The 25,491-nt window shown below is 46.9% G+C and overlaps 1 protein-coding gene across 9 annotated transcripts in view; it reads left to right on the forward strand.

Annotated features, from left to right (window-relative positions):
• The window catches only part of MAP4 (microtubule associated protein 4), a 195,288-nt gene that overhangs the window by 158,882 nt on the left and 10,915 nt on the right, over window positions 1–25,491 (forward strand). For 5 of the 9 annotated variants that reach the window (XM_044253680.1, XM_044253675.1, XM_044253672.1 and 2 more), the window contains 6 exons: window positions 15,490–15,596; window positions 16,380–16,595; window positions 19,500–19,683; window positions 20,646–20,938; window positions 22,385–22,498; window positions 24,465–24,557. In XM_044253680.1, coding sequence (XP_044109615.1) covers window positions 15,490–15,596; window positions 16,380–16,595; window positions 19,500–19,683; window positions 20,646–20,938; window positions 22,385–22,498; window positions 24,465–24,557 — 1,007 coding nt within the window. The remainder of the gene's footprint in view (window positions 1–15,489; window positions 15,597–16,379; window positions 16,596–19,499; window positions 19,684–20,645; window positions 20,939–22,384; window positions 22,499–24,464; window positions 24,558–25,491) is intronic. The other 4 variants (XM_044253678.1, XM_044253677.1, XM_044253679.1 and 1 more) reach the window with 3 other exon arrangements.

Consider the following 25,491-nt stretch of genomic DNA (forward strand, 5'->3'; position numbering starts at 1 on the left):
TGTTTAAGGTATTTTCTAAAATTTGCCTCTGGCTTGTTTGGACAGCATTGCAACAACAGCCTCCCGCCAGACTTTCTTTCTTTCTTTTTTTTTTTAAAAGATTTTATTTATTTATTTATTTATTTATCAGAGAAAGAGAGGGAGAGAGAGCGAGCACAGACAGAATGGCAGGCAGAGGCAGAGGGAGAAGCAGGCTCCCTGCCGAGCAAGGAGCCCGATGTGGGACTCGATCCCAGGACACCCGGATCATGACCTGAGCCGAAGGCAGCTGCCCAACCAACTGAGCCACCCAGGCGTCCCTCCCGCCAGACTTTCTTAACTTTTAGCATATATGTACTTAATTATATCATACGTGTATATATATAAGAAAGCTAGGATTCAGCTGTGTTTCATTACCAAGCCTTTCTGTGTACCTAAGGCTCTCATCTTTCTTTTTCCCTGGTTACTTAGTAGAATCATAGTCCTTCGGCACCCCCTTCATTTCATTATGCATCTTCACTTTCCCTTTCCTTGGTGGGAGCTTTGCGGTAGAGTAAGATGACCTTGGTTCCTTGTCAGTGAACCTTTGTTCACTGGCTTTCACGTGTTTTGCTACTAAACTGCTTAAGGTCAAGAAGAACGGAGAGGCTCAGTTTATGTTCAGGGCAGAGGTTAAATGGAAATGCACTTTTTTTTTTGGAGGAGGATTTCAGCACCACCACTCCTGATCATGAACGTAGCCCAGTGTTAGGTACTGTAGAAGGCATATACAGTTGGTTCCTGCACTGTAGGTGGGGACTCGAGAGAAGCTGTGTGAGCGGTATGAGTAGTAGAGAATGGGTGCTTGGAGACAGGGGTTCCAGTTAAGGAAACTTTCCTGGGCTGCGCTTTGGTTATCTTGTCACATTTTATACATCAAAGAGAACAATCTTTTTGTTGTTGTTGTTGTTTTGGTTTTTTGTTTTAAAGATTTTATTTATTTATTTGACAGACAGATTGCAAGTAAGCAGAGAGGCAGGCAGAGAGAGAGAGAGGAAGCGAAGCAGGCTCCCTGCAGAGCAGAGAGCCCGATGTGGGGCTCGATCCCAGAACCCCAGGATCATGACCCGAGCTGAAGGCAGAGGCATTAACCCACTGAGCCACCGAGGCGCCCGTAAAGAGAAAAATCTTAACTTGCCCCCCCCCTTTTTTTCTAAAAGCACTATTGTAAAACGATAATCAGATCATTGCAGTTGATGGCAGATGGCTTTAAAACAGTCCAGCCTGACTTTTCTTTGTCTTAGAACAAGGCATCTCATGTATTTTTGATAGAATATTTCATAGTATCCTATGTTAGCCCATGATGGTGACTTACAGGGGAAGCAACAAAAATCAGCTATGTTCAAGGTAGAATATGGCCTGTCCTTTAAGTGTAACTTTCTTTTTCAAGCATTTTCTCTTATGGATTCTTTAGTCTGGAATGTACAGTTTATAAACTCAGAGGCCAGCACAGCAAAGGACCATGCTAGATTAAATTGGGACCCTGGACCCTGTCACAGATTGCCAGAGTCCCTGTGCTGCAGAGGTCAGAGGAAAATCCACTGGCCCTGTGTTTTCACATAGCAACTGAGCAGTCAGCTAGCTGGAAAAAGCAGGGCTGGTGTAGGAGGGAGGGACCCTGCTTTTCCAAGGAACTGGGGGGAGCAGGGTCAGGAGTCAAAGTGCAAGGAGTTGTGGGGTATGTTGTCACATAAGTGTCTTCTACTGGGATGTACATCTCCAAAGCCCTGATTGCTGAAATCCGGGAAGGAGCCCTTTATTAAACTCTGTCACAGTGCAGAGCTACAGATGAAGCTCTCCCTGGGCTTTGGGGACTCCACTTGTCAATTTTCAAGTGAATTTGATAAGTTGCTATGACAGCAAACCCACCCGTGCTCCGAGAAATGAACACCTCCAATTTTGATACTACATTAAGGTCTTTTTTAAGTGAAATTCTGAGCCATTTTCTGAAATCATTGTTCTCGAGGTTATGACTGGGGACTGGCAAATGAGTCTTGCCTATTTTTAAAACGATTTTTTGAGTGGGTGAATGGGAAAGTGTGGGCATAGTGTCAGATAAGTGAACGTGTGGGCATGCATGTATCTATATCAGTGAAAGCCGGAGTAATTACTACCCTCAGTACCCAGATTGGCACCATACCGTGTTGTAAATTGCAGATCTAAACAGAGTGCTAGCTAACAGGAAATTACACTTTCAGTTTGGCTGTGGCATTTGATTGTGCAGAAAGTAGCAGGTTCTTTCTCTTTCTTTCTCGTTCTTTCTTTCACACTAGTAAATACATTTAGCACCCAGCTGCTGGAGGAGAGGGGAGCATTGGGGGAAAGATAGGTTTTGTCATGAATACTGGGGAGTTGGTGTGATGTCACTGCCAGCTCTGTGTGATCGTAGGTGGTGTTAGAGCTCCAGGAGCGAGGGGGGAGAGCAGTCGAAGAGACGATGTCGCTCTCAGACGAGCAGCCTGCCTCTCGCACAGCCGCTTACGGCCAGCTCTGTAAGGGCAAGCCTGCAGAGTGCCAAATGGACCCCCCAAAAGAAATCAGCCAAGCTGGATTTGAATGGCAGAGGACAGAGGGCAAACTGAATGAAATCGGACTGAATGTCAGCATGGACGGGCAGCTGAAAGACGGGCTTGTGAAAAATGCCAGCTTCCTGGAGCAGAATAAGCTCTGCTTCTTTGAGGGGAAGCTAGACAAAGAGCTCAGCATTGAAGTACCGGACAAGGAGTATCAGGCAGCCTCGGGTCACCTTGAGAGCAGGTATGTGATTTCAGAAACCTGCCATTCCTCGGAGGGGAACTCGGTCCACCAGAAGACAGCTGAGTTCCATGTGGGACCCGGAGAGGGTCCAGACAAGAACAAAGCCTATACAGTTCAGGGGATGGTGGAAGGGAAGAATGGGCCAGAGACCAAGAGCCAGCCAGATGTGGGTTTCCCTGGGGCTGCTGATATCCCCACCCAGTATGTTAAGGAGCAAGAAACCAGTGTTTGGAACCCCAACTTCCATGCAGTGGCTCAGGGCTCGAGGGATGCAACTCTAGGAAAGAATGGCATCACCACCGGCTGCCGGGCGACAGGGGTGGCGAAGGATAAGTCTGGGCCGCCTGAATGTGAGTCCTCCCCATCTGTGGCTATAGCATGCCCAGCCCCCACAGCTGAGCCTTCGGCCACTGCCATTCCACCGATCACTATGGTAGAGTTCCCCCAGGAGTGTGTAAATGTCAGCTCTCATGACCAAGACCATGAGAAGGAGCTGGAGCGATTGAGTTCTCCTGAGGAGGGGGCTTTGCTCGACCAAGTGCCCCAGCAGAAGAAAGCAATGCGCCGGGCCCTGTCGGAATGTTCTCACCTCTCGGTTCCCCCAGCTGTCAACCTTGGAGAGAAGTATCCTGAACTCCCTGGCCGAGAAGAGCTTTCTTCTGGCCTGCCGCCTCTTACCAGTAGCCTCGTGCCAAGTCCTGCGCCCAGGAGAGTAGGGGCTCCTGCCGTCAGGCGCTCCATGACGGTGGCTGAGGAACAGACAGCTAGCTACGGACTGATCCCCGGGGAACTGCCCATCCCGTCTCCTGAAGAGATGCCTCTTTTCATCTGTGAGGAGCCTGTGGCCAGGAAGAGAGAAGAACTGACCCCCTTTTGCAACAGCAGCAGCAGCAGCTCTGGGAAGAAGGAACTGGGCCCCGCTGGGTTGTGTCTGCATGGAAAGCTGGAGCAGATTCCTGAAGTAAGCAGCAAGGAGAAAGGACCAGAAGATGTTAGCGAAACAAGAACAGATTTGTGCCCCCAGGTCTGCCAAGGAGGTGAGAAACAGCCAGGACAGACGGCTCTGGCGGGGAAGAAAGAAATCGAGGTCACTGCAACCCAGAGCACTCCATCGTTCCTGTGTGAGGAGACCCCACGTGATGGTATGTTTCTAAATTTTGCCTCCATGGGGAGCAAGCAGACAGCAAGGAAGAAACCAAAGTGACAGATTACCGGCAGGAGCGCTAGGCAGCTTGTTACCGCTGGAGTCTGTGTGCCTGGGGAAGCTGAATTCCTCGCGTTGGAAGGTTGTAGGGAGTGAGGCGAGAAAGTGAACGAAGTGAATCTAGCTAAATCAGCCAGAATGTCGGCTGGCTGGCGTGACGGATCGTGGGGCTTGGGGGAGGGGGCCGACGGGGCCGGAGGGTGGCGGACAGAAGAAATAGAGCCCCTTGCTCGACCTCCATGTCACCCTGCCCACCCCATCCCCCATCCTCCCACCCCTCAGCTCCCTGTTGGTTTGAACCAGATGATTCCTGAGCCCAAAATCATCAGTCACAACTGATTGATTCCCTTGCTTGAAAATCTGCCACTGTGTGGATTCACAATGGGCGTATCAGCTCTAGCCTCCTCTCCCTAAGTAGCAGAGCCTGGGTGCGAGCTCTCTTTTCCATTTCGCTTGTGAGAACATTTTACTTTTGTTCAAGTGGAAAAAGAGCCTTTTAAAGCTGGCTATTTAATATTCTTTTCCAGTCCTTCATGTTTGCCCCAATCTTGCTTCTGGTCTTCTCTTCCTGTATGTGTGTGGGGAGAATTTTGGGGGAGAAGGGAAAGAAAGGGAAAGGAGAGAGAACTAACGGTCCCAGTCTTTGTGGCTGCCTTCTGTGTCTTTCCCTGGCTCTGCTCTTCCCCGTCCACCACCTCCCCACCCGCCACCTCCCCCGCCCCCCCCCCAGCTTATTGTTGGTCTACAAAAGCTTGTTTTCCTCTGAGTCTAGTTTGAGCACAAAGGGCTGTGATTCACAAGCTGCTTAATGGGGATTTAAACCCCGTGTGTTGTCTATCAAAAATAGCCTCTTTGCCTAATATTTATTTCTCTTAGTACATTTTCATGAAGTTTTTTACTCATTTTCTCTTAAAATTAGAAGTGGTGTTTTCTAGGGGAAGGGGAAGTGGAAAAGCTTTTTTTTTTTTTTTAATGGAGATGGGCAAAGAAGCTGCGTATCTCCTCTGTGACTTATGATTCCGAGATGACAAGAACTCAGGTACTCTGTGCTGTTGCTTACTTCTAGCTGGGGTGGAACTGCAAGCCCCTTGTGGATACGATTGTGTCATCTTCTTGCTGATGTGCTGCAGTCGATCCGGTTCCATGCCATAGACCTTCTGGGCGGTAATGAGTGCTGAGTTCTGTTTATTTCAAAACAAGTTCATCCTTGTTCACACTAACAGAAGGTCATGATGGTAGAAAAAAAATTCAAGTAACTTGCAAACCTCACTGACCTACCTACCTAATAAAATATTTAAGTGCCAACTCTTAAGTGCAAAACACCATGTAGGTAAAACTAGATAAAGATTCATTTACTGGGCGCCTGGGTGGCTCAGTGGGTTAAGCTGCTGCCTTCGGCTCAGGTCATGATCTCAGGGTCCTGGGATTGAGTCCCGCATCGGGCTCTCTGCTCAGCAGGGAGCCTGCTTCCTCCTCCTCTCTCTCTCTCTGCCTGCCTCTCTGCCTACTTATGATCTCTCTCTGTCAAATAAATAAATAAAATCTTTAAAAAAAAAAGATTCATTTACTTCCTGTGCCTCCAATCTGCCAGGTACTATCTAGGCACTGGATATCGTTAGATTGTCAGGCAAGTTATGATCTAATTGGGGTGGGGAAAGGGACTATGAGAGAGGGATGAATCATGACAATTACCTGGACGAGGTGGTTTTGAAGCCTTGAATGTCTAACATTGCAAGGGAAAGTCTTCCAGGCAAAGGAACTCATATAAACAAAGGTGTGAAGCCTAGACAGCTCACATTAGGTAAAAGAACAATGACCAGTATTCATGGGGCACCCTTGTAAGGATTATTTAATTTCAAAGAACGGAAACACACTCAGAGGAACTCAAATTTATAAAAAGGTGTTCATTGATACGGAGTCTCAGGGAAGCCAATTGCAGGAAGTGTGACCGGGCTGCAGCCATTGTGTGCCTCTCAGGACATCTGCTTCGCCTTAAACATGTGTTCCATTCTCTTCCCTTCTGGGAACTGTTTTTTATTCTGCCATCTCTTCCATTTTGCTGCTTTGGTGACTGGTCCGCACAGGGCATTGGGTTGCCATGGTTTGGGCTCTGTGCCCCACTTCATGCTACCTTACATTCCTTCTGACTGTTTACCTCATTCATCTGGGGCTTCTTGGGAGAAGAGTGTGGGTTGAACAGACATGTCCCAGTCATCTGTACATACATGGCCGGAAATAACGGGAGGTCAAATCTAGGGAGTTGGTTGGAACCCAAGCTTCAGATGCCCCCCTAAGATGCTTTTTAAAAAGGGTGGCTGCCTGTAACAACTAAGTGGCCCAGAGTCGGCTTTTGGATGACTCCCCTGTTCTCAGTGGATAAGATGAGCTGGGGGACAGATGACTGAAGGCAGAAATTCTTGTGATAGCAGCTTGATTCATGTAGGAGTAGCCAGTGAAATCAGCTAATCAACTCGACTTGAAAACTGGATGTAGAGGGTAACAGAGAGAAAAGTCAAAGTGGTGCTCTGACACTGAGCCTGGGGTTTCCCAGCAGACACACATACTGTGTGTCTGAAGGGAGAAGGGAGAAGGTCTATGGATCAGTTATGACTTGATTAAAACTTGAATGTTTTGAGCATTCTTTTTTGAAACCACAGGGACATTGATGGGGGTCGTGGTGAGAAGCACCATCTGGGTGGGATGTAGCAGTTTCTGCTTATGTGTATGTCACATGTTCTTCACTGGGTGAAGAGTACTTATGATACAGGTTGAGATGTTAACATGCTTGTGTCATAGGCAATGCAACTTTGTGTCACATTGTTTACCGAAAAATCCTGTGCCTCTTGAAAAATGTTCATAGTGGTCTGAGGCTAATAACAGTTAGTCCCGCATTTGGTAAGATAATCTTTTGGCTTGCTCTAGGGGAAAAAAGACATTAGCAACCTTGTGTGGTTTAAAAACTTTTTTTCTTCTTCATATATTTTTTAAAAGATTTTATTTATTTGAGCGAAGGAGCGTGAGCTGGGGTGAAGGGAGAGGGACAGGCAGACTCCCCATTGAGTGGGGAGCCCAGTGTGGGGCTGGGTCCCAGGACCCTGAGATCATGACCTGAGCCAAAGTTAGACACTTAACAGACTGAGCCAGCCAGGTGCCCCCATATTTTTAAAACAAAGCAAATTCAGTTTTGACTAAAAATACATAGAGTTTCAAACATTAAAAAGTACAGAATGCTATACATTAGGAAAACTCCTACCAAGAGAAGACCACTTGATTCAATTTTTTTTTCTCCTCTCCTCTGAGTACAGCTAAATATTCTGAAAAGAATTCAGCAGACAATTATAAAAGAAATCTGAAAGGTGCAGATGAGAGGGCAGACTGAGGAAGGACAGTGTGCAGTGAGTTCCCTGGGTTGTTTTTTTTTTTTTTTAAAGATTTTATTTATTTATTTGACAGACAGAGATCACAAGCAGGCAGAGAAGCAGGCAGAGAGAGAGGAGGAAGCAGGCCCCCCGCTTAGCAGAGAGCCCGATGCGGGCTCCATCCCAGGACGCTGGGATCATGACCTGAGCCGAAAGCAGAGGCTTCAACCCACTGAGCCACCCAGGTGCCCCAGTTCCCTGGGTTTTGTTTCTCATCTCCCATGTACCCAGGTCTGGGCCCTGGGGAGTACCTACAACCTAGAAGTGCCAACAAGCATAGGTGCCTCCCCCCTCCAAAAAAAAGGAAGAAGAAAGAGAAGAGAAGGAAAAAAAGAAAGAACTAAAAGCCGACTTTTTCTTGCCAAAAGATCAGGAAAGAGGAAGCCCTGTTCCCTGCCCATAATCAGCAAATAGCAGTGGGCTCAGTGCTGCTGAACATGGGGCTCATGAGGGCCTACCTGTTGCCCATTCTACACCTGACAGCATTACAATACGACCTATGCCTCGTCCTCCACCAGGTGACAGTGCCAGTGACACCCACAGGCCTGGTATCATCTAGCTTTCTGTCCAGGAGCAGAAGGGGGAGGAGATTACCTCCTACAACCTTCTCTCCAGCAGCAAAAGGCCAGGTAAGTGCTTCTTGCTTCCAGCAGTTCCTGCAGAGATCAGACAGAAAGTCTGCCAGCACAAGGCAGCCAGAGAACAAGTCAAGAGAAACTGTATTCTATGGCTCCAGCATCACTCAGCCCCCACCTAGTGAAACCCCCTGGCCCAGGGAAGTGCCTTCAAGCCCTTGTTAGAAGTACCATCAGAGGGGCGCCTGGGTGGCTCAGTGGGTTAAGCCGCTGCCTTCGGCTCAGGTCATGATCTCGGGGTCCTGGGATCGAGTCCCGCATTGGGCTCTCTGCTCGGCAGGGAGCCTGCTTCCTCCTTCTTCTCTCTCTACCTGCCTCTCTGCCTACTTGTAATCTCTCTCTGTCAAATAAATAAATAAAATCTTTAAAAAAAAAAAAAAGAAGTACCATCAGAGACTGAGTGACAGTCTCTTGCAGCCAGAAGAACACAGCAGGCCAGAATTGCATTACAAGGGCTCTGGAAACTAAATTGTCATTGAAACTACAGCCAGAACATGCACCCTAAATCTAAACAATGATTAACTGCTAACATACGAAATTAGGACTTTTAAAGCAGCCATTATAAAATTGCTTCAGTAAGCAATGATGAATTATCTTGAAACAAATGGAGAACTTTTAGAAAGTATCAGCAAAGAAATAGAAGTTACAAAAAAAACACAAAATGGAAATTATGGATAGGAAAAATACAATAATCAAATGATAAGGGCACCTGGGTGGCTCATTGTGTCAAGCCTCTGCCTTCAGCTCAGGTCATGATCTCAGGGTCCTGGGATCAAGCCCCACGTCAGGCTCTCTGCTCGGCGGGCACCCTGCTTCCTCCTCTCACTCTCTCTGCCTGCCTCTCTGTCTACTTGTGATCTCTGTCAAATAAATAATCTTTTTTAAAAAAATTATAAAACGTGTCTGTAGGCCTCAGTAGTACACTGGAAATGTCGGAGAACAGAATCAGTGAACTTGAACACAAATCAATAGAATCTGTTCTGGCTGAACAACAGAGAAAATAGACTGAAAAAATACTACAGCTCCTGAGAGACTTTGGGGACAGTAACACAAAATCTAACATTCATATCATTAGAATCCCAGGAGATGAGAAAGAATGTGAGGCTGGACAGCTAGTGGAAGAACTAATGACTGAAAACTTCCCAAATTTGTCAGAACACCTAAAGCTGCAGATTCAAGAAACTGAATGAACCTCCAAGAGAAAAACTCAAGGAAGTCTCCACCAAGACACATGAGAATTAAATTCTGCAAACTAAGAAAAAAAATCTTAAAAACAACCAGAGAAAAATTATGCATTAGCTGCTGGAAATAGCAGTTCAGATGACAGGGTGATTCTTACCAGAAACCTTGGAGGCCAGGAGGAAGTGGCACATTTTTCAAGTGCTAAAGGCAAAGAACAGTCAACTGCAAGTTTTATATCTGGGAAAACTGTCCTTCAGGAATGAAGGGAAAGTAACTACATTCTTAGAGGAAAACTAAGAGCATTGTTGCTAGCAGATCTGCCCTTAGAGAAAGGCTAAAGGAAACTCTCCAAAAAGATAAGATAGCATAACAGGAGGAGGCTTGGAATTTCAGAAATGAAGGAACAATGAGAACAATGGAATGGGTAAAAATAGAGGTAAATATAAATGGACTATCTTCATGAATTCTAAAAATCGTATTTGATGAACAAAACAAAAATTACAGTACCATCTGATGTGCTCAGTGTATGAGAAGGAAATACTCAAGATATGTTTAAAAGCAGGGAGAACAAAAGATCCTAAATGGAAGTAAGCAAAACCATACACTCAAACGTAAATAGAACAGGATTTTACAAAAATGTTCAAGTATCATTTTTTTTCCCTCAAGTAGCCCACAGAAAGGCAAGAGAAGTAGAGGGAACAAATTAAAAAATAAGAAACAGACCCATCCTCCATGCCCACCGTGCTCCAGTTTCTGCTTGGATTTAGCCATGGTGAGAACGTACCTGGCTCAGAACCGTGGCATACCGGACCTGGCTACAAAACTTGAAGAAACTAACAAGGACTTGGATGCCAGGAAGAAGCCCGCTAGTTGACGGAGAGGACTCTAGTGCTACTTCGGGGTCTTCCTATTCTGCTGTTCTTGAGGGCCTCCTTATCTGAACCACTACTTTGTTTGAAATTCCAGCCTCTGAACTTTTCCTTTCCACTAGATCCTGCCTTATCCCGCCTTGCCAGAGAACACAAATGGGGCCACAAAGTTAAGAAGTACGCTTTTCTAATGTCCTCACGTCTTCCCTCCCTCCTCCCTGCCACTTGAGATGCCGAAGAATTACAGATCCGTGAATGTGACCTTTAATTAGTTGTCTCTTCCTTCATTCTTTGGGATTTCTACTACCTTTTTCCTGAAGAAAAATTGATGAGTTTTATGTAGCTGCTGAGATTTAAACAAGGCTGGTTACAGAATGTAGCATTTATAATGGATGTTTAAACATTTGGTACTAAGTTCTGCTGTTTTGAAGTAATTAAAATTAAAGTCCGGGGGTGGGGGGGACAAGTAATAAAATGACAGTGTAAGCCTTAGCCTGTCCATAATTACTTTAAATGCAAGTAGACTAAATACTACAATTAAAAGACAGAGATTGGAAGAACAGATTATTTTTAAATGACCCGAGTACATCTTCTCTACAAGAAATGCATGTCAATTGTAGAGACTATAAGTAGGTTGAAAGTAAAAGGTGGAAAAAGATACATCCTGTTAGTGTTAATTTTTTTAAGTGGCTATATGTATATCAGACAAAGAATATCAGACTTCAGAGCAAAGAATAAAGAGAATCAGTGTGTCAAGAAGACAGAGCAATTCTGAATGTATATGTACCAAAAGCAGAGCTGCAAAATATGGGAAACAAAATGGTAAAGCTGAAAGGAGAAACAGATCTATAATTATGGTTCAGGAGTTCTCCGTCCCACTCCAAGCAATTGACCGAGCTATTGGACAGAATATTAGCAAAGATAAAGAATAACAATAATAGCATCCAGTTGACGTTTACAGAAATTCCACCCAAAAACAGCAGAATGAAAGCTCCCATGGAACATTTGCCAAGTCATAACATTTGCTGAGTCAAAACTGAATTTCAGTACACCTAAAAGATTAAAATCAGGGGCACCTGGGTGGCTCAGTTAAGCATCTGTCTTCGGTACAGATCATGGTCCTGGGGTTCTGGGCAAGGAGTCTGCTTCTCCCTCTCTCTCTCCATCCCTCCCCTAGCTTGTGCTCTCTCTCTCAAATAAATAAAATCTTCAAAAATTAATTAATTAATTAGTTAATTTTAAAAGATTAAAATTATACAGGGTATGTTACCTGGCCATATGGAGTCAAATTAGAAACCAGTAGTAGAAAGACCACAGGAAAATCTCTGATCATTTGGAAATTAAGAGTATACTTCCTCCATGGGTCAGAGAGGAAATTATCCCAGGAAAATTTAAAAATAAAATGAGGGGGTCTGGCTGGCTCAGTCAGTGGAGTGTATAACTTTTGACCTCAGGGTTGTAAATTCAAGCATCACGTTGGGTGTGGAGATTACTTAATTTGATTTTAAAATCTTTAAAAATAATGAACTTCATGATCACAGGGAGCTGATGGAAGTGTTGAGTTACTGTATTGTACACCTACAAACAGTATTAAACTGTATGTTAACTAACTGGAATTAAAATCAAAACTTAAAGTAAATTTTAAATGAACTGAATAAAAACAAAAATACAACATCAAAATTTGTAAAATGCAGCCATAGCAGTGCTGAGAGGGGAACATATGGCCCCAGGTGCTTAGAAAAGAGAAAAGATCTCAAATCAGTAGTCTAAGTTGCTACATCAAGAAACTAGAAAAAGAACAAAATAAATCTGAAGCAAGCAGCCATCAGTGCAATTGTAGACAAGAAAATAACAAAGGAAATGTATTAAATCAAAAACTGGTTCTTAAAAAATACCGATACAGCTGGTAAACCTGGAACAAAACTGACGAAGCTAAAAAGAGAGAAGACACGAACCACTAACAACAAGAATAGATAGGGGATATTACTACAGATATTCAAAGGATAAAAGTGAACACTAGGAGCACCTTTACACCCCCAGATTCAATAACTTAGAAGAAATTTCTTGAAAAGCACAGATTACCAAAACTCAACCAAGGTAAAATAGATAACCTGAATAATCATTAATAAAATTAGATTTTTTATTTAAAAAATTTCCTGAGGGATTCACGGTAGGGGTTTACCTTATATTTAAAGAATAATTAACACCAGTTTTACACATTCTCTTCCCGAAAATATAAGAGGCAGGAATACTTCTGAGTCATATTATGAGGTCTGTATAAAACCAGACAAAGACAGCACAGACTATTGTCTCCCATGAACTTAGATACCAAATATTATACCCAGCAATATATAAAAATTGCAAACAACAGCCTGGTAGAGTTTATTCCAGATATGTATGGCTGGCTCAGTCATCAAAAACGAAATCAATTAAGTAAATCATATCAGCAGTCTAAAATTTCATAAGCATAGAAATGCATTCAACAAAACCCCAACACCCATTTATGATAAAACACTCATCAAAGATAAGAGGGAGAATGTTCTTAACTTGATCAACTTCCTTATCTACAAAAAAACCTCCTATACCATCATGCTTCACCGTGAAATACTGAGTGTTTTCCCCATGACACTGGGAAAGAGGCAAGGATGCCTGCTTTCACCATTCCTGCTTACTGGAATTCTGGAAGTTCTGATGAGTGCAACAAAGTAAAAGGGAATAAAAGGGCGTTTAGGTTAGGCAGGAAGAAATAAAGATGGCTCTCTTTGCAGATGACACGATTGTCTGTATAGAAAATTCCAAGGAATCTACGAAAAAAACTCCTAGAACTACTAAGTGTTTCAGCAGGGTCACTGGCTGGAATTCACTGCATTTCCACGTACTAACCGTGACACCATCTTCATAAAAATCCTGTGCAGTGTTTGGAGCTGCGCTAGGTGGATAGTGAGTGAAACTGTGGTGATGTACCACGCAGTATGGTCAGTAATAAAGGGGAACGAACCGCTGATCCATGGAGCACCCCCGATGTCTCTCAGAAGCATTATGCTGGGTGAAAAGAAGCCAGACACAGAAGGGAACATACTGTGTGATTCCATTAATGTTATATTCTTGAGATAATGTTCTAGAGATGGAGAGCAGATTAGTGGTTGCCAGAGATTTAAGGATTAGAAAAGGAGGGGAGGGGATGGCTCTAAAAGGGTGACATGAGGGAGCCCTGTGGTATGGCACACTTATCTGTCCTGATTGTTAGGAGTGGTTATGTAAAACTGCACGTGCTGAAATTGCATGGCACTGTGTGTGCGCGTGTGCACATCTCACGAATGAGTGCACGTGGAACTGAACACATGCGAGAAAGCTCTGCGGATTGTACCAATACCCATGTCCTGGTTTTAATAGCGTGCTGTACTTCCGCAGGAGATGGTGGGGGGGAGGCGAGGTCAAGTGTGCACACATTAAGTTCCTTCCAAAGGCCCTTTTAAAATGCACGCAGAAGCGTATTTGCATTAGAAATGTATCTTGCCCCCCCATCCCTTCTCTAGACAAACGTGTTTCTTACTAGTTTCGTATTACCTTACTATTCTGCACCTTACTGTTTTTCTTCACTTAATAGAGATGGTTCCATATTGGCCAGGCTTTATTTTTTCAGATGCAGAGATTGCGTTGGTATTTCTGCCACAGTGCTGAAATCATGTTTTTCTTTCTTTCTTTTTTTTTTTAAGATTTTATTTATTTGACAGAGTGAGATCACAAATAGGTTGAGAGGCAGGCAGATGGGGGAGCGGAGCAGGTTCCCTGCTGAGCAGAGAGCCCAGCGTGGGAACGAATCCCAGGACCCTGGGATCATGACCTGAGCCGAAGGCAGAGGCTTAACCCACCAAGCCATCCAGGCACCCCTGAAATCACGTTTCCGTGAACAGACTTCTAGGGTGTTTTCGTTCTGTCCTATTAGGAATGTAGTCTGATGAAGACCTTGACACATTTGCTGTTTTGCTGGTGTGTGAATACACCTCTAAAATAAATTTCTGGGGGCTTATGGGTGGCTCAGTCATTAAAAGTGTTTGCCTTCAGCTCAGGTCATAATCCCAGGGTCGAGCCCTGCATGGAGCTCCCTGCTCCGCAGGAAGCCTGCTTCTCCCTCTCCCACTCAACCCTGCTTGTGCTCCCTCTCTCGCTATGTCTCTCTCTGTCAGATAAATAAATAAAATCTTAACAAGTAAGTAAGTATTTGAAATACATTTCTGGAAATTGGATATGTGGATTAGAATTTAGCTACACTTAGTCTTCAAAGACACTGCTAGATTGCCCTGCACAAGGGTTGTACCATTCCACACACTTAGCCACGCAACGATCTGATTTATCCCCACAGGCTGTTTTCACGTTGTAGGACTTCTGACAATATGTTAGGTTAAAAATGACATCTCAGTGTGCTTTTAATTATCATTTCTCTGAAAAATTGGGCACCTTTTCTTACTTTCGATTTTTATTTCTTCTTCTGGAAGCTGTGTTCATAATCATTGGGCCATTATTCCAGTGGGTTGTTGGCTTTTATGGGAATTAGTGATTTGTAGGTGTAATTTATATAATAAGCTGTTTGTCTTTGATGTGGTGTTCAATTTTTTTCCTATTTATTGTCTGCTTTCTGACTTACTACTTTTTTTTTCCACATTGACTTTTTAAAAATTTCTCCTTAGACCGATCTCTGTGCCTTCGGGATTTTGTACCACTCAGAAGGGTCTTCCCCACACCCAGGTTATAAATTTCATGGTATTTCAGTGCATTCGGGTGTAGCCCTATTGAAATCTGGAGTTACCTCCCCACAGTGGTGCTGCTGGGCCCAGCCTTAGGCATAGACTTTATTTCTGGCCTTGGGTCTGATTTCATGGGTGTCCTCGGGCTTGTTGGAAATCTGGGTCACTGCTAGAACCAGATCAAGTTAATCTCACATCCTCCATAAAGTGGTGCTTTACAGGGAAAGGAAGTAAGGGGAGGACATTGGATGATCTTCTGGCTCGTATCCCATCTTCAGCAACCTTTATTCCAAGAGATAAACTCTTATAGAAGAGGTTATTGTCCCATGTGCTCTGGGAGTTAGTGCTTAGGTGACAGAACCCCTTTGCTGGTCTCCAGGGAAGGGAAACCAAACTTTAAGGGCTGTTGCCTCCCATTGGTCATTTGTGCAAATCCCACTTAGGTTGCTTCTCCAGAGGGACCGGCTCCCTGAATTTCTGGAATCTAAAACGGCCCTGTCACAATGAGAGGAACTTGGGAGTCTTGTCCACATTTCAGAGCACAGCCCTGTGGATTTTCTTCAGAATGCAGTGCTAGTCAGTGGTCTCTCTCTCCTAAGACTTGCTTTTTCTAAATGGGTATGAAAAACATCTGCTTAGCATGACTTTACCTCCACTTAGGAATAAGTAAGCCAGAAGAAGGCCGGCCTGCGGGGAGTGTGACCGGAAATGACATCACCGCCCCTCCAAACAAGGAGCTCCCACCAAGCCCAGAGAAGAAAACAAAGGTAGGCACCACAGTGGTGGGTTATCTTCTCTGGCTACCGTTTTTTAAAACCCTATCTTCTGCTATTATTGCTTGAATCATGAAAGAAATTTCTTTTTTCTGAGCTATTAGTAGGCCTTCTCCAATTTTGGACATTTTTAGAAAATATTTTATATTCCTATTTTACCATAGTAGCCTAACTCAACCCTTACAGTCGCTCCCTTAAACCCCATGATCTTGACTACGTGTAGAAATGTTTTGTAGGGCTTATTTCTGCTCCCCTTTACAGCAGCAATAATGGGATTTTGCAGAACTATTCAGAAATAGATTCTGCAATCTTTGCTTGTAAAAAGGGAACTCAGATTTTTAAGGTGGATCAAAGCTTCAGGCACTTTCACTGGTGCTCATGGGCGAGTACAAGTGCCATACTTCATCAAGGCACAAACAATGACCATTTAATTGCCTGCTAATGACTTTTCTTCATAGAATTTTTGCGGCCACCAAAAGTTAGTAAATTGTTTAAAGCGTCACTGAATTTAAATCTTCAGGCACTGAACTGCTGGGATTTGTGACGTTGTCATTAAGAGTGAATGCCCAATTTTCTTTATCTTTCTCATGGCTTCTTTTTACCCCTTACTGAGCTCAGAAGAACAGAATGCTGCTTTTCAGTTGCATATATCCTCATTGCTTATAATTTTACTTTGAATTGTGCAATTTATACTTTTTTAATTTGTTTTTATTTTTGTCTGTGTGTTTGATGTTGACTTTTTAAAAAAACAAAACAAAACAACACATCAACTTAAAGCTTTTGGCCACCACTCAACCTGCAAAGACTTCAACATCGAAAGCCAAAACTCAGCCCACTCCTCTCCCTAAGCAGTCGGCTCCCACCACCTTCGGTGGGTCGAATAAAAAACCTATGAGCCTCGCTGCAGGCTTAGTGCCGGCTGCCCCACCCAAACGCCCTGCCGCCACCACTGCCAGGCCTTCCACCTTACCTGCAAAAGACGCAAAACCCAAGGTAAGTAGCCACCTAAGCCCTGTGCCAGGGAGATGTTCTCCCCCGCAGGGTCCCATCGCTCTCATTGCTACCTGGCAGTGTAGTCAAGCTGGTGGATCTGGGGGAAGGGGAGAAAGGTCACTTGCAAATCTTGGGGGCTCACGATGCAGCCATAACATCGGAAGGCCTTTTAGACTTTGTACCTTTCCTTTCCCTGCTGGGAGGCAATACTGCATCTGCCTTGTTTTCTTTTCCTTTCTCACAGCTCCTCCTTAGTACTCTTCCCCGTTGGAGCACTTATTAGCCAGTTCGCCCTCCTCCACAGATTGTCACATACTTTTTTTGGATAGAGTTCCGACATCAGATACCTCAAATTTGCTTCCTTGTCTTTCTCTTTATTCGTCTGGCAGAAGTGAGTTTTGCCTGTTACTTTTTTGAATAAGGTCTTCTAGCCGACCTCTGTACATTGCAATGACATGTGACAACTTCCTTTGCTTTTGACACTGGGCCTCTCTCAATAGGCTCCCCCTGCAGGTTTTCAGTTTCCCAGGTCACCCACACATAGCTGCCTAGAAGCTGGTCAATTTGGAGCAGAAGTAGCTCTAACAGGATCGTTGTAGAAGGGCCGCTGGAGTCTGTGGCTGCCTTCCTTAACGTCTTGTTTCATTTGAGAAGGGCCTGTCAGTCAGCTCAGTGTTACTGGTTATATTCATGGTGGACAGTAGTTGCCAATGTTAAAATGTTAGGGTACCCTGTTAGTGTATCATGTGATCTTGTAAAGAAAATCGGTGGAACCTAGGAATTGTAGTCTCGGTTGGAACCTGGCCAAGAAACTGAGAAATCCTGTCATAGACTAAGAATGGTAAAATATATAGCTTTCTGACCCTCATTTACCCAGTTGACTGCTTTCTCGATCATGAGAAGACAGTATATTAGCATGAGAGGGCAGAGGGAGGGCAACTGGAGCCCTGGCATCCAAAGTCCTAGAGCTGGTGGAAGCCGGTATGGGAAGGAGGTGTCTAGTGAAATTTCACTCTGCAGTAATAATCATCATGAAAGTGTCCTCTACTGTTTCCTTTATATAACCTAATTCCTTTGATTGTCTCTCTGAACAACCCATGATGTGGGTTTTAGTATTCTCATTTTATAGCTCAGTGAAATAACCTTCCTATGGTCCAGTGCTAGTGAGTGGCAGAGCCAGTATTTGAACTTGGGACCTGACTTTAACACTGATGCTCAGGGCCTCTGTCAATATTCTTCTTTCATGGCTTCTGCCGTTCAGCTTTCAGACAGCATTTTGAGAACAGCTGACCTTTTTGAAAAGCTGATCTGCCTTCCAGTTATTACCAATGTTTGTTTTTTAGATAAGAAACAGATGAAAATATTTGGGGAGCTTGAATAAAAACTAAAATCTAATGAAATTTATTTTTATCCTTATTTTGGTAGAAAGATTGAAGAAGCAGACAAAGGGAAAAAAAACTTACTTAGAAAAAATAAGTAGATCCAGGATTCTGGTAGAGAAGAAAACTGAGATTGAATTGAATTCTCAATTCAACTCTCAGTTGAATTAAATTGAGAAGGAGCAGCCTAACTGCAGTTACAAAAGCGGGTTGGTTCTGTCGCTTGCCAAAGCCAGGAGCCCAAGTCTGAAGCAAGGGTGTCACCTTTTTTTAGAGCTTTCAATCCCTTATACCTTTTTTCCAACTCACCACTATTAATTAGCAAAATAAGACCCTACTAGATTATTCTGAATCATAGCCCGAATGTTGAGAATTTGAAGGAGACCTCGGAGAATGTCTGGTTTATACCCAGATCTTAGAGCCAATGGAAGGGATCCCTCTGCATAAAATCCTGTGTTCTGTTCCAAACAGAGCTGGCAGCTGAAGCCAGTTCCTGCCATACTCAGGGACTTCCATCTGTAGAAGTGGTCATGACCCTGCACTTTCAGGACTTGACTTTAATTGGATGCCAGCCCTTACATTTCTGAGCACCCTCTTGGCCAATTTTCCATTTAAGCTGTATCGTGCTTGTCCCCACCAGAAGACGGCCCTGTGTGGCCATTTCTTGTGGAGTAAAAGAGCAGGGTCCACTGTGTCTATGATTTGGTTTATTCTCTTAAGTAACTTGGTACTTCTGTTCCCGTAGAAACCGGGCTAGATTGATTCCTTCCCTTCCTTACTAGTGAGGATGTACCCAGCTTCCCTGGAAGAGGAATTAGGGTGACCCAGATGCACTTGTGAGACTCTTCCCTTTTGCTCTAAGTCACAGCTGGGACATCAGTGCTTCTCCTCCTGTCTGGTGGTCCGGCCTGCCTCCTCCAGTCCCTAACACTGCATAGCATCAAAGCTGGTCCCCAGAGATCCTCCGTTTGTTATCCAGCTGAGGCAGTAAAGCCCAGAGAGGCTCTGTGATTTGCTCAGGAACACACTGTGAGCTGGGGGCCTGACCGGGGTTAGAGCTCAGGCTTCTGATCTAACTGGTGAGGGCCAGTGTTCTCGCCATTTGCAGTCCTAACCCCGCATTCACAGGGTGCATTTTAGCCAAAGGAATGCCTGAATTCGATTGAACTTAATCTTTAATTTTTTGTGTTATGTATTTATTTATCTTTGGTCAAGTGATTAAATACTGATGTATTTAATGTATTTAAATACATTAGATCCTGAGACAGGCTCAGACAGACAAGCTGTATCCGTGATGTAGTATCCTTTTCCGGTTTGTTCATTCTCACTGGTTCAGGCTGGATTGAGATAGTTAGGCTCCGTTTGCTGACTCCAGCTGACACAGAGCCCTGCACAGGCCATTTCTCATGTTGGCTGAAGGACTTAGATCTTAGAGCAGCGTAAACTGTTGCCGGTTTTCTGGTGTCCACCAACTTCCTAGGGCTCTTGCTGACCTGCAGTTCTTATCCCGCTTTCCTATTACCAGCCTGCTGCAGAGACAAAGGTTCCTGAGAAACGAACCTCACCATCCAAGCTGGCCTCTGCTCCAGTCCTGAAGCCTGGCTCCAAGAGCACCCAGACTGTTACAAAAGCCTCAGCCGCTGCCAGTCCTGCCTCAGCTGGGCCAAGCAGTCGAAGCCCCCCAACGCCTGTGCCCAGGAGGCCCACCAGTGAGTCCTGTCCCCCTCCATTCCTGCGGGAACCAGTGGGGAGAAGGGTGGGGCCTTGGCTTTGCCCCCGTCAGTAGCTCCAGCCAACGTCACAGAAAGCCATGCACCCCTGTTTGTGCACTCATCCTTCATGGGGTACATTGAAAAGTGGATCCTTGGTCTCCACATGAGGTTAGCAAGTAGGTATATTCAGAAAACTCTTGAGTGAAAGGAATTCTTAGGGATTCCCAGGTAGGATTTACTGTTCCTTTCTTAGTAACTTCACAGCACTCAGCACATCATGGTCCTGGGCGGACATGACAGGAAATAGATGGTTCGGTTCCAATAGTGTGTACTGATGACCCACTTCTGAGGCCATGCGGAAGGCACTGGCAAGCCTGTAGAAAAGGACAAGACAGAGTGGGTGGCCATGAGTGCTCCAGAGGGCACAGTCTGGCTGTTTTAGTCCCAGTGACTACCACAGCCCATGGCCTGAAAGGGACATTCAGTCATTGTTGAATGAATGAATGAATCTTAAGACTGGATGAGCCATTCACTTGGTCACTTTGTAAGCACTCATTGTTAAAACATGCATGTCTGGGGGCGCCTGGGTGGCTCAGTGGGTTAAGCCGCTGCCTTCGGCTCAGGTCATGATCTCAGGGTCCTGGGATCGAGTCCCGCATCGGGCTCTCTGCTCAGCAGGGAGCCTGCTTCCTCCTCTCTCTCTCTGCCTGCCTCTCTGCCCACTTGTAATCTCTCTCTGTCAAATAAATAAATAAAATCTTTAAAAAAAAACATGCATGTCTGTGCAGCCATCAAGACCGAGGGAAAGCCTGCAGACATGAAGAAGACAGCTACACAGTCTGCACCAGGGAACACCCCGTGCCCTACTTCGTGGAATCCTAAAATAAACCCCTGCCTCTCGTGGCTCCCTTTTGCTCTCTCCCCTGACCCCGTGTCCTCGCTCACTTCTACCTTTGCAGCTGACTTGAGTCGCTCCAAGAACACGTCCACCAGCTCCGTGAAGAAAAGCACCACCGTCCCTGGGGCCGCCCCCGTGGCAGGGGTGGCTCCCAGCCGAGCCAAGCCCACATCCACCCCGCCCCGCCCCTCAGGGACGCCTTCCTCAGACAAGAAGCCCACATCAGCCAAACCCAGCTCCTCTGCCCCTAGGCTGAGCCGCCCGTCTACCAGCGCTTCTGCCCCTGATCTGAAGAATGTCCGCTCCAAGGTTGGCTCCACAGAAAACATCAAACATCAGCCTGGAGGAGGCCGGGTGAGTCCAGGGAGCTGGGGGTCCTCGGGATGCCGGCCCTTGCTGCTTCCGCTGCCACACACACACCCACACCCACCCCCCGGCTGTCCCCCAGCGTGTCCTCACATCAGCCCCAGGCTCCCATCAAAGCAGGGCGGTCGGGACATTGGATTCAATGCCAGGGACTTTCAGCCTGGGCTCCAGGTCCCAGCAGCAGGCTTGCTCTTCCCATCCCCGCCAGAGGGCCTCCTGTTCTGTGTTGTGGGGTTTAGGGTTACATTTTTGTTTGGAGGCAAAAGGGCTCTTCCCCTTAACAAGACAAGCAGAGGAGGGCTGTGAGACCCTGTGAAGGTGAGAGACCAGATGTGCTCCCTGTCCCTACCCTGTCTGAGTGGCAGGACCTGTAGGAGGTAGAAGCTTTGATGTGGGGAGGGGAGGCTTCTTCCTGGAAGAGGAAAGAGGGTCCTCTCCTGGCCGTGCCGTGAGTGTGGCTGTGACTGGGGGGACTCACTGCTGTAGGCCTCCCACTTTCCTAATCAGAAGGGCTGCCACAGGGGGTTGTGACAGAGGATGGCAGGGCAGGCCCTGGCGCTTCACGCTTCAGGATTTTCTGGTGGCATCCACCGCAGAATTAGCAACGGTCAGCTCTTCGCAACGGCAGGACTTTGGTGTATGGAAAGGTGGTGGCGAAAGTCCCAGTCCAAGTCCTTGGAACAGGAACCTTCTCATTTCCTATATCATTCTCTAGCAGTAAACCACCACCCCTCCCACTCAGGGTAGAATAGTTTAATTTGCTTCAACCTCGAGCCTGTAAATAATTGAAAACAGGGTCCAAAATGAGGCAGAATCCTGGTACTTTTGGAAGACAGTGATGGCAGACTAAGGTTAGTCTGGAATAAGGGCCTGAGAGTTGCTTTGGCTAAGAGGCTGTGGCTCTGGTGTACCCAGACTGTGACCCCTCTCCCCCTTCTGGACTCTTTTTAGCCTTTCCTCGGGCAGACAGTTGCAGGTGGTCTTGGTGTGGAGAGTTGAGTGACTCGGCCTGGTGATCAGATTATTTTCTGCTCCAACATAGCTGAGTGGTGTGACACTCCCATCCTCAGTAGTAGCTGCCTGTGGACGTGGACTACGGCAGCTTGCTTGCAGTGACGACATTGGAGTGGGAGAGCATCCTGATTGGAAAACACACATTCCAAAGAAAATCACTAACTCAGCCCTCCTTCCTGCCTTCTCTCTGTGAATACTATCTTGAGCTCTTCCTTGGGTCTCAGGACTGGACTGCAGCTCCTCCCCCGGCTGGTCTACCCTGGAAACTGGTGGTTTTTTCCTAGGAGCGCAGGGTGACCTGCTTCTGCCTGGTGGCCTGGCCTGGCCTGGATTCAAGTCCCCTACAGCTTTCTTCCCTTCTTGGCATTTGGGCTGTTACCCTCTTGGTTTGAAATGTGCCCTCCCTTTATCTCCATCCAGGCCAAAGTAGAGAAAAAAACAGAGGCATCTGCTCCGGCTCGAAAGCCTGAACCTAACGCAGTCGCTAAAACAGCTGGTCCCATTGCGAGTGCGCAGAAACCACCTGCTGGGAAAGTGAGTTTTATTTAGACTTTTACCTCTTGAAGGTAAAAGATGATAAACTGTTTCTTCCAGCCTGAGTCACTTTCCCTTCTCCTGCACTTTTTTCCTGTCCTGAACTAGTTTCTACGTTGCTCCTGCATTCCCTCCTCTTTGTTTGATGACTCAGCCAGCCATCAGAAAAATTTCTGTATTAACCCTGACAGTTTAACAGAGTTGGGAGCCCATTACCCTCTGGGGAATATTTATTCAACTGGATAACATGGATCCAAAGACCTTCAGCCACTTCCTTCCCACTGACCTTGATGTGAAACCCCACACGTTTTGCACGCGAAACACGCACACCAAGCACCTAGGTCCTGCCTCAGGGAGACATGGCATTGGTTACTTTCCAGCACCTGGAGTTCTGGTGCTTTAAAGTGACCCAGAAGGCTCCTCTCATAACATGCTGACTACAGAGATAGCATCATTTGCTCCGGTTCCCCATGTCCCCTCCTCACTGAGGTTCGGATGGTCATTCCCTCTGGAAACCCATTCAGCCTAGGGCTTGCACAGGTAAGCAGAAACTCTAGGTTCTTTCCTCTTTGCCTTCACATCCTGGAACCAGGCCCCTAATGCTTGCTGTGGGAACCTTCTTCCCTTAGCTGTGGCATGTCGGTGGTCACTCCAGCCAGGGGCTGCTGGAGGGGCCTAACCTCCAGCTCTCAGGGCCCAAGGTGGGCAGTGTCAGCCCAAGGAATCTGTACAGTAATCAGTGAGGCTTCTAGGCAACTCCTGGAGGTCCTATAGGCCTCTGGTTCAGAGCAGAGTTTCATTAGGAAACAGTTTGCTAACCAGTTACTCATCACTGACATTGTAAAGAAGGCACAAAATTGTAAGGTATTTGGGTCAGAATTTCTCCGGGTGGATTTCTCCACTGTGTGGAAAACTCTTCAGCTTGGGGCCTGCTTCATTTGTGAAGGGCTCTGAAGCAGAGGAAGGAAGGAAGCTGGCAACTGTTTCTTTTTCAGAAGGCTCAAAGAGAATTCTTTGTTCCAGCCCTTAGAGCCTGGGCCTTTGTGTGGCTGCATTCCAAGGGGAACCATTCAGAAGCACTACAGTGTGCTGTGTCCAGTACCCGTACCCACCCCACCCCCGCCTGCCCCATAATGCATCACTGCAGCCCTGCTTGGAGCCACTTCTCTTTGCGCATGAAACTCACAGAGCACAGGATCGGGCGTGTGGAAGATTGAAGGAAGTGTTTTTACCCTGTAGTTGAAAAAAAATCTAGACCAGAAGTTCACCGGGCCTGTGCTAGAATTCTCGAGCCCTGAGAGGCTGCTTGAATGTGGAGCTGCTGAGAATATGGCATGTGCTCCCCCTGGCGTCCGGATTCCGCATGGCAGGCCTAGTGGCCTCTGGTCCATTTGCATTCATAACTGAGCTATGGTGTCCCTTCCTTCCTGTATCAGATCTGTGCCCTGTGAGCCAGATGCTTGGTGCGTCTCGGAGCAGCCTTTGCCTCCCAGAGTGGGTCTGGCTGCCGCAGTTCCCAGCCCCAGCTTTAAGGGAAGGGCCAAGCTTCAGTGGGGACCAGTCCGATGAGCAGGACCCTTGCAGAGAGGAGTCCCCGGACACCGCGTCAGCTTTTGGGGAAAGAGCAGGTGGGAGGAGGAGCGGGGCTGTGCCCAGGTGGGCGTCCGGGGCCTGCTGCTGCCGGGGCCTCGCGAACCACAGCCCGGCCCCAAGGACCAGCAAGGAGGACCATTAGCCCTTCTGCAACCTCTGCTTCTGTCCTTGTGTTGTCTGTTCTTGTCTTCACTCCCTCTCCCGCTTCCCTCAGATTCCTTCCCCCGTGCTTCTCCACAGCTGTTCTGCTGCAGGTGGCCGGAGCTGTAACCCCACTCTGTTGGCCGCTGTGATCACGTGTGGACTCCCCGTGTCGGTTCTAACCAGCCCTCTCCCTTTGTGTTGTTTTTTTTTCTGTTCTCTAACACTCCAGGTCCAGATAGTCTCGAAAAAAGTGAGCTACAGCCATATTCAATCCAAGTGTGGTTCCAAGGACAATATTAAGCATGTCCCTGGAGGTGGTAATGTAAGTATGAGCTCTGGACAGCTGGTGTCTGAGGCACAGCCCCCGTGGGCACCCTGGGGAGAGGGCCACCTGCCCACGCTGACAGGGCCACAGCAGCCTGCCCCGGGGGCTTCCTCCCAGGGTCAGAGTGAAGGTCGGAGTGAGGGGAGACCTCAGCGTCGCGGTGTGCTTAGACTGGCTGTGTCAGGGAACCCCTCGATAAAACAACGCATTGACGCCCACTTGGCATCCTCTCACCCCTCTTTCCTGTCTGCTCTCTTTCCCCGACTTGACGCCTTTCTGAATCCTTCCTCTCGTGTTCCCTTAGCCGTTCCTTTTCTTTGTCCCCTTCCTTCCATCCACACACTCCTTTATCATGCTGCCCTTCTGTGCCAGCCCTGAGTTCTGTGTGGGGGACACAGGTGGCTCTGGCTGCTGGGGGCCCTGGTCCAGCGTGAAGAACACCTGTTCGCTCTGCACGTGTCCCCGTGACTGTGCAGAGGCAGGTGTGAGTCCGGCACGCGCTGGAGAGGAGTGTGTGTGGAGCGGCCTTCGCCTTCGCCACTCCTCACCTGCTTCTCTCCCCACCGCAGAGGGAGCGAGCCCATCCTGCTCTGTCCTGCCCACTCTGCTCCTTCTCCTTCCTGCCCGGAACTGGGCTGAGTGCTGCTCTGCTCGCCCTGTTCGTTTTCAGACTCGGTCCCTCCTGCCCCTTCAATGGCCGTGCCATGCTGCGCGTGGCTTACCAGCACTGCCCCACCCCACCCCCAGTGGCTCTGCTGTGAGGCCTCCGTCTCGGGGCATCCCTTTCTCGCTCCACACAAGCCCCCTGACTGCATCTCCTTCGAGTCACTTCCCCACCGGTGGCTCTTCTGGTTTGGGCAGGAATGGCAGCCTGGACACCCGAGGTGGGGAGAGGCAGCCGGCTGGCTTGGGAGCTGGCCCGACAGGAGCC

Source organism: Neovison vison, chromosome 6, assembly GCF_020171115.1.
Source record: "Neovison vison isolate M4711 chromosome 6, ASM_NN_V1, whole genome shotgun sequence".
In the NCBI taxonomy this organism is placed as follows: domain Eukaryota; kingdom Metazoa; phylum Chordata; class Mammalia; order Carnivora; family Mustelidae; genus Neogale; species Neogale vison.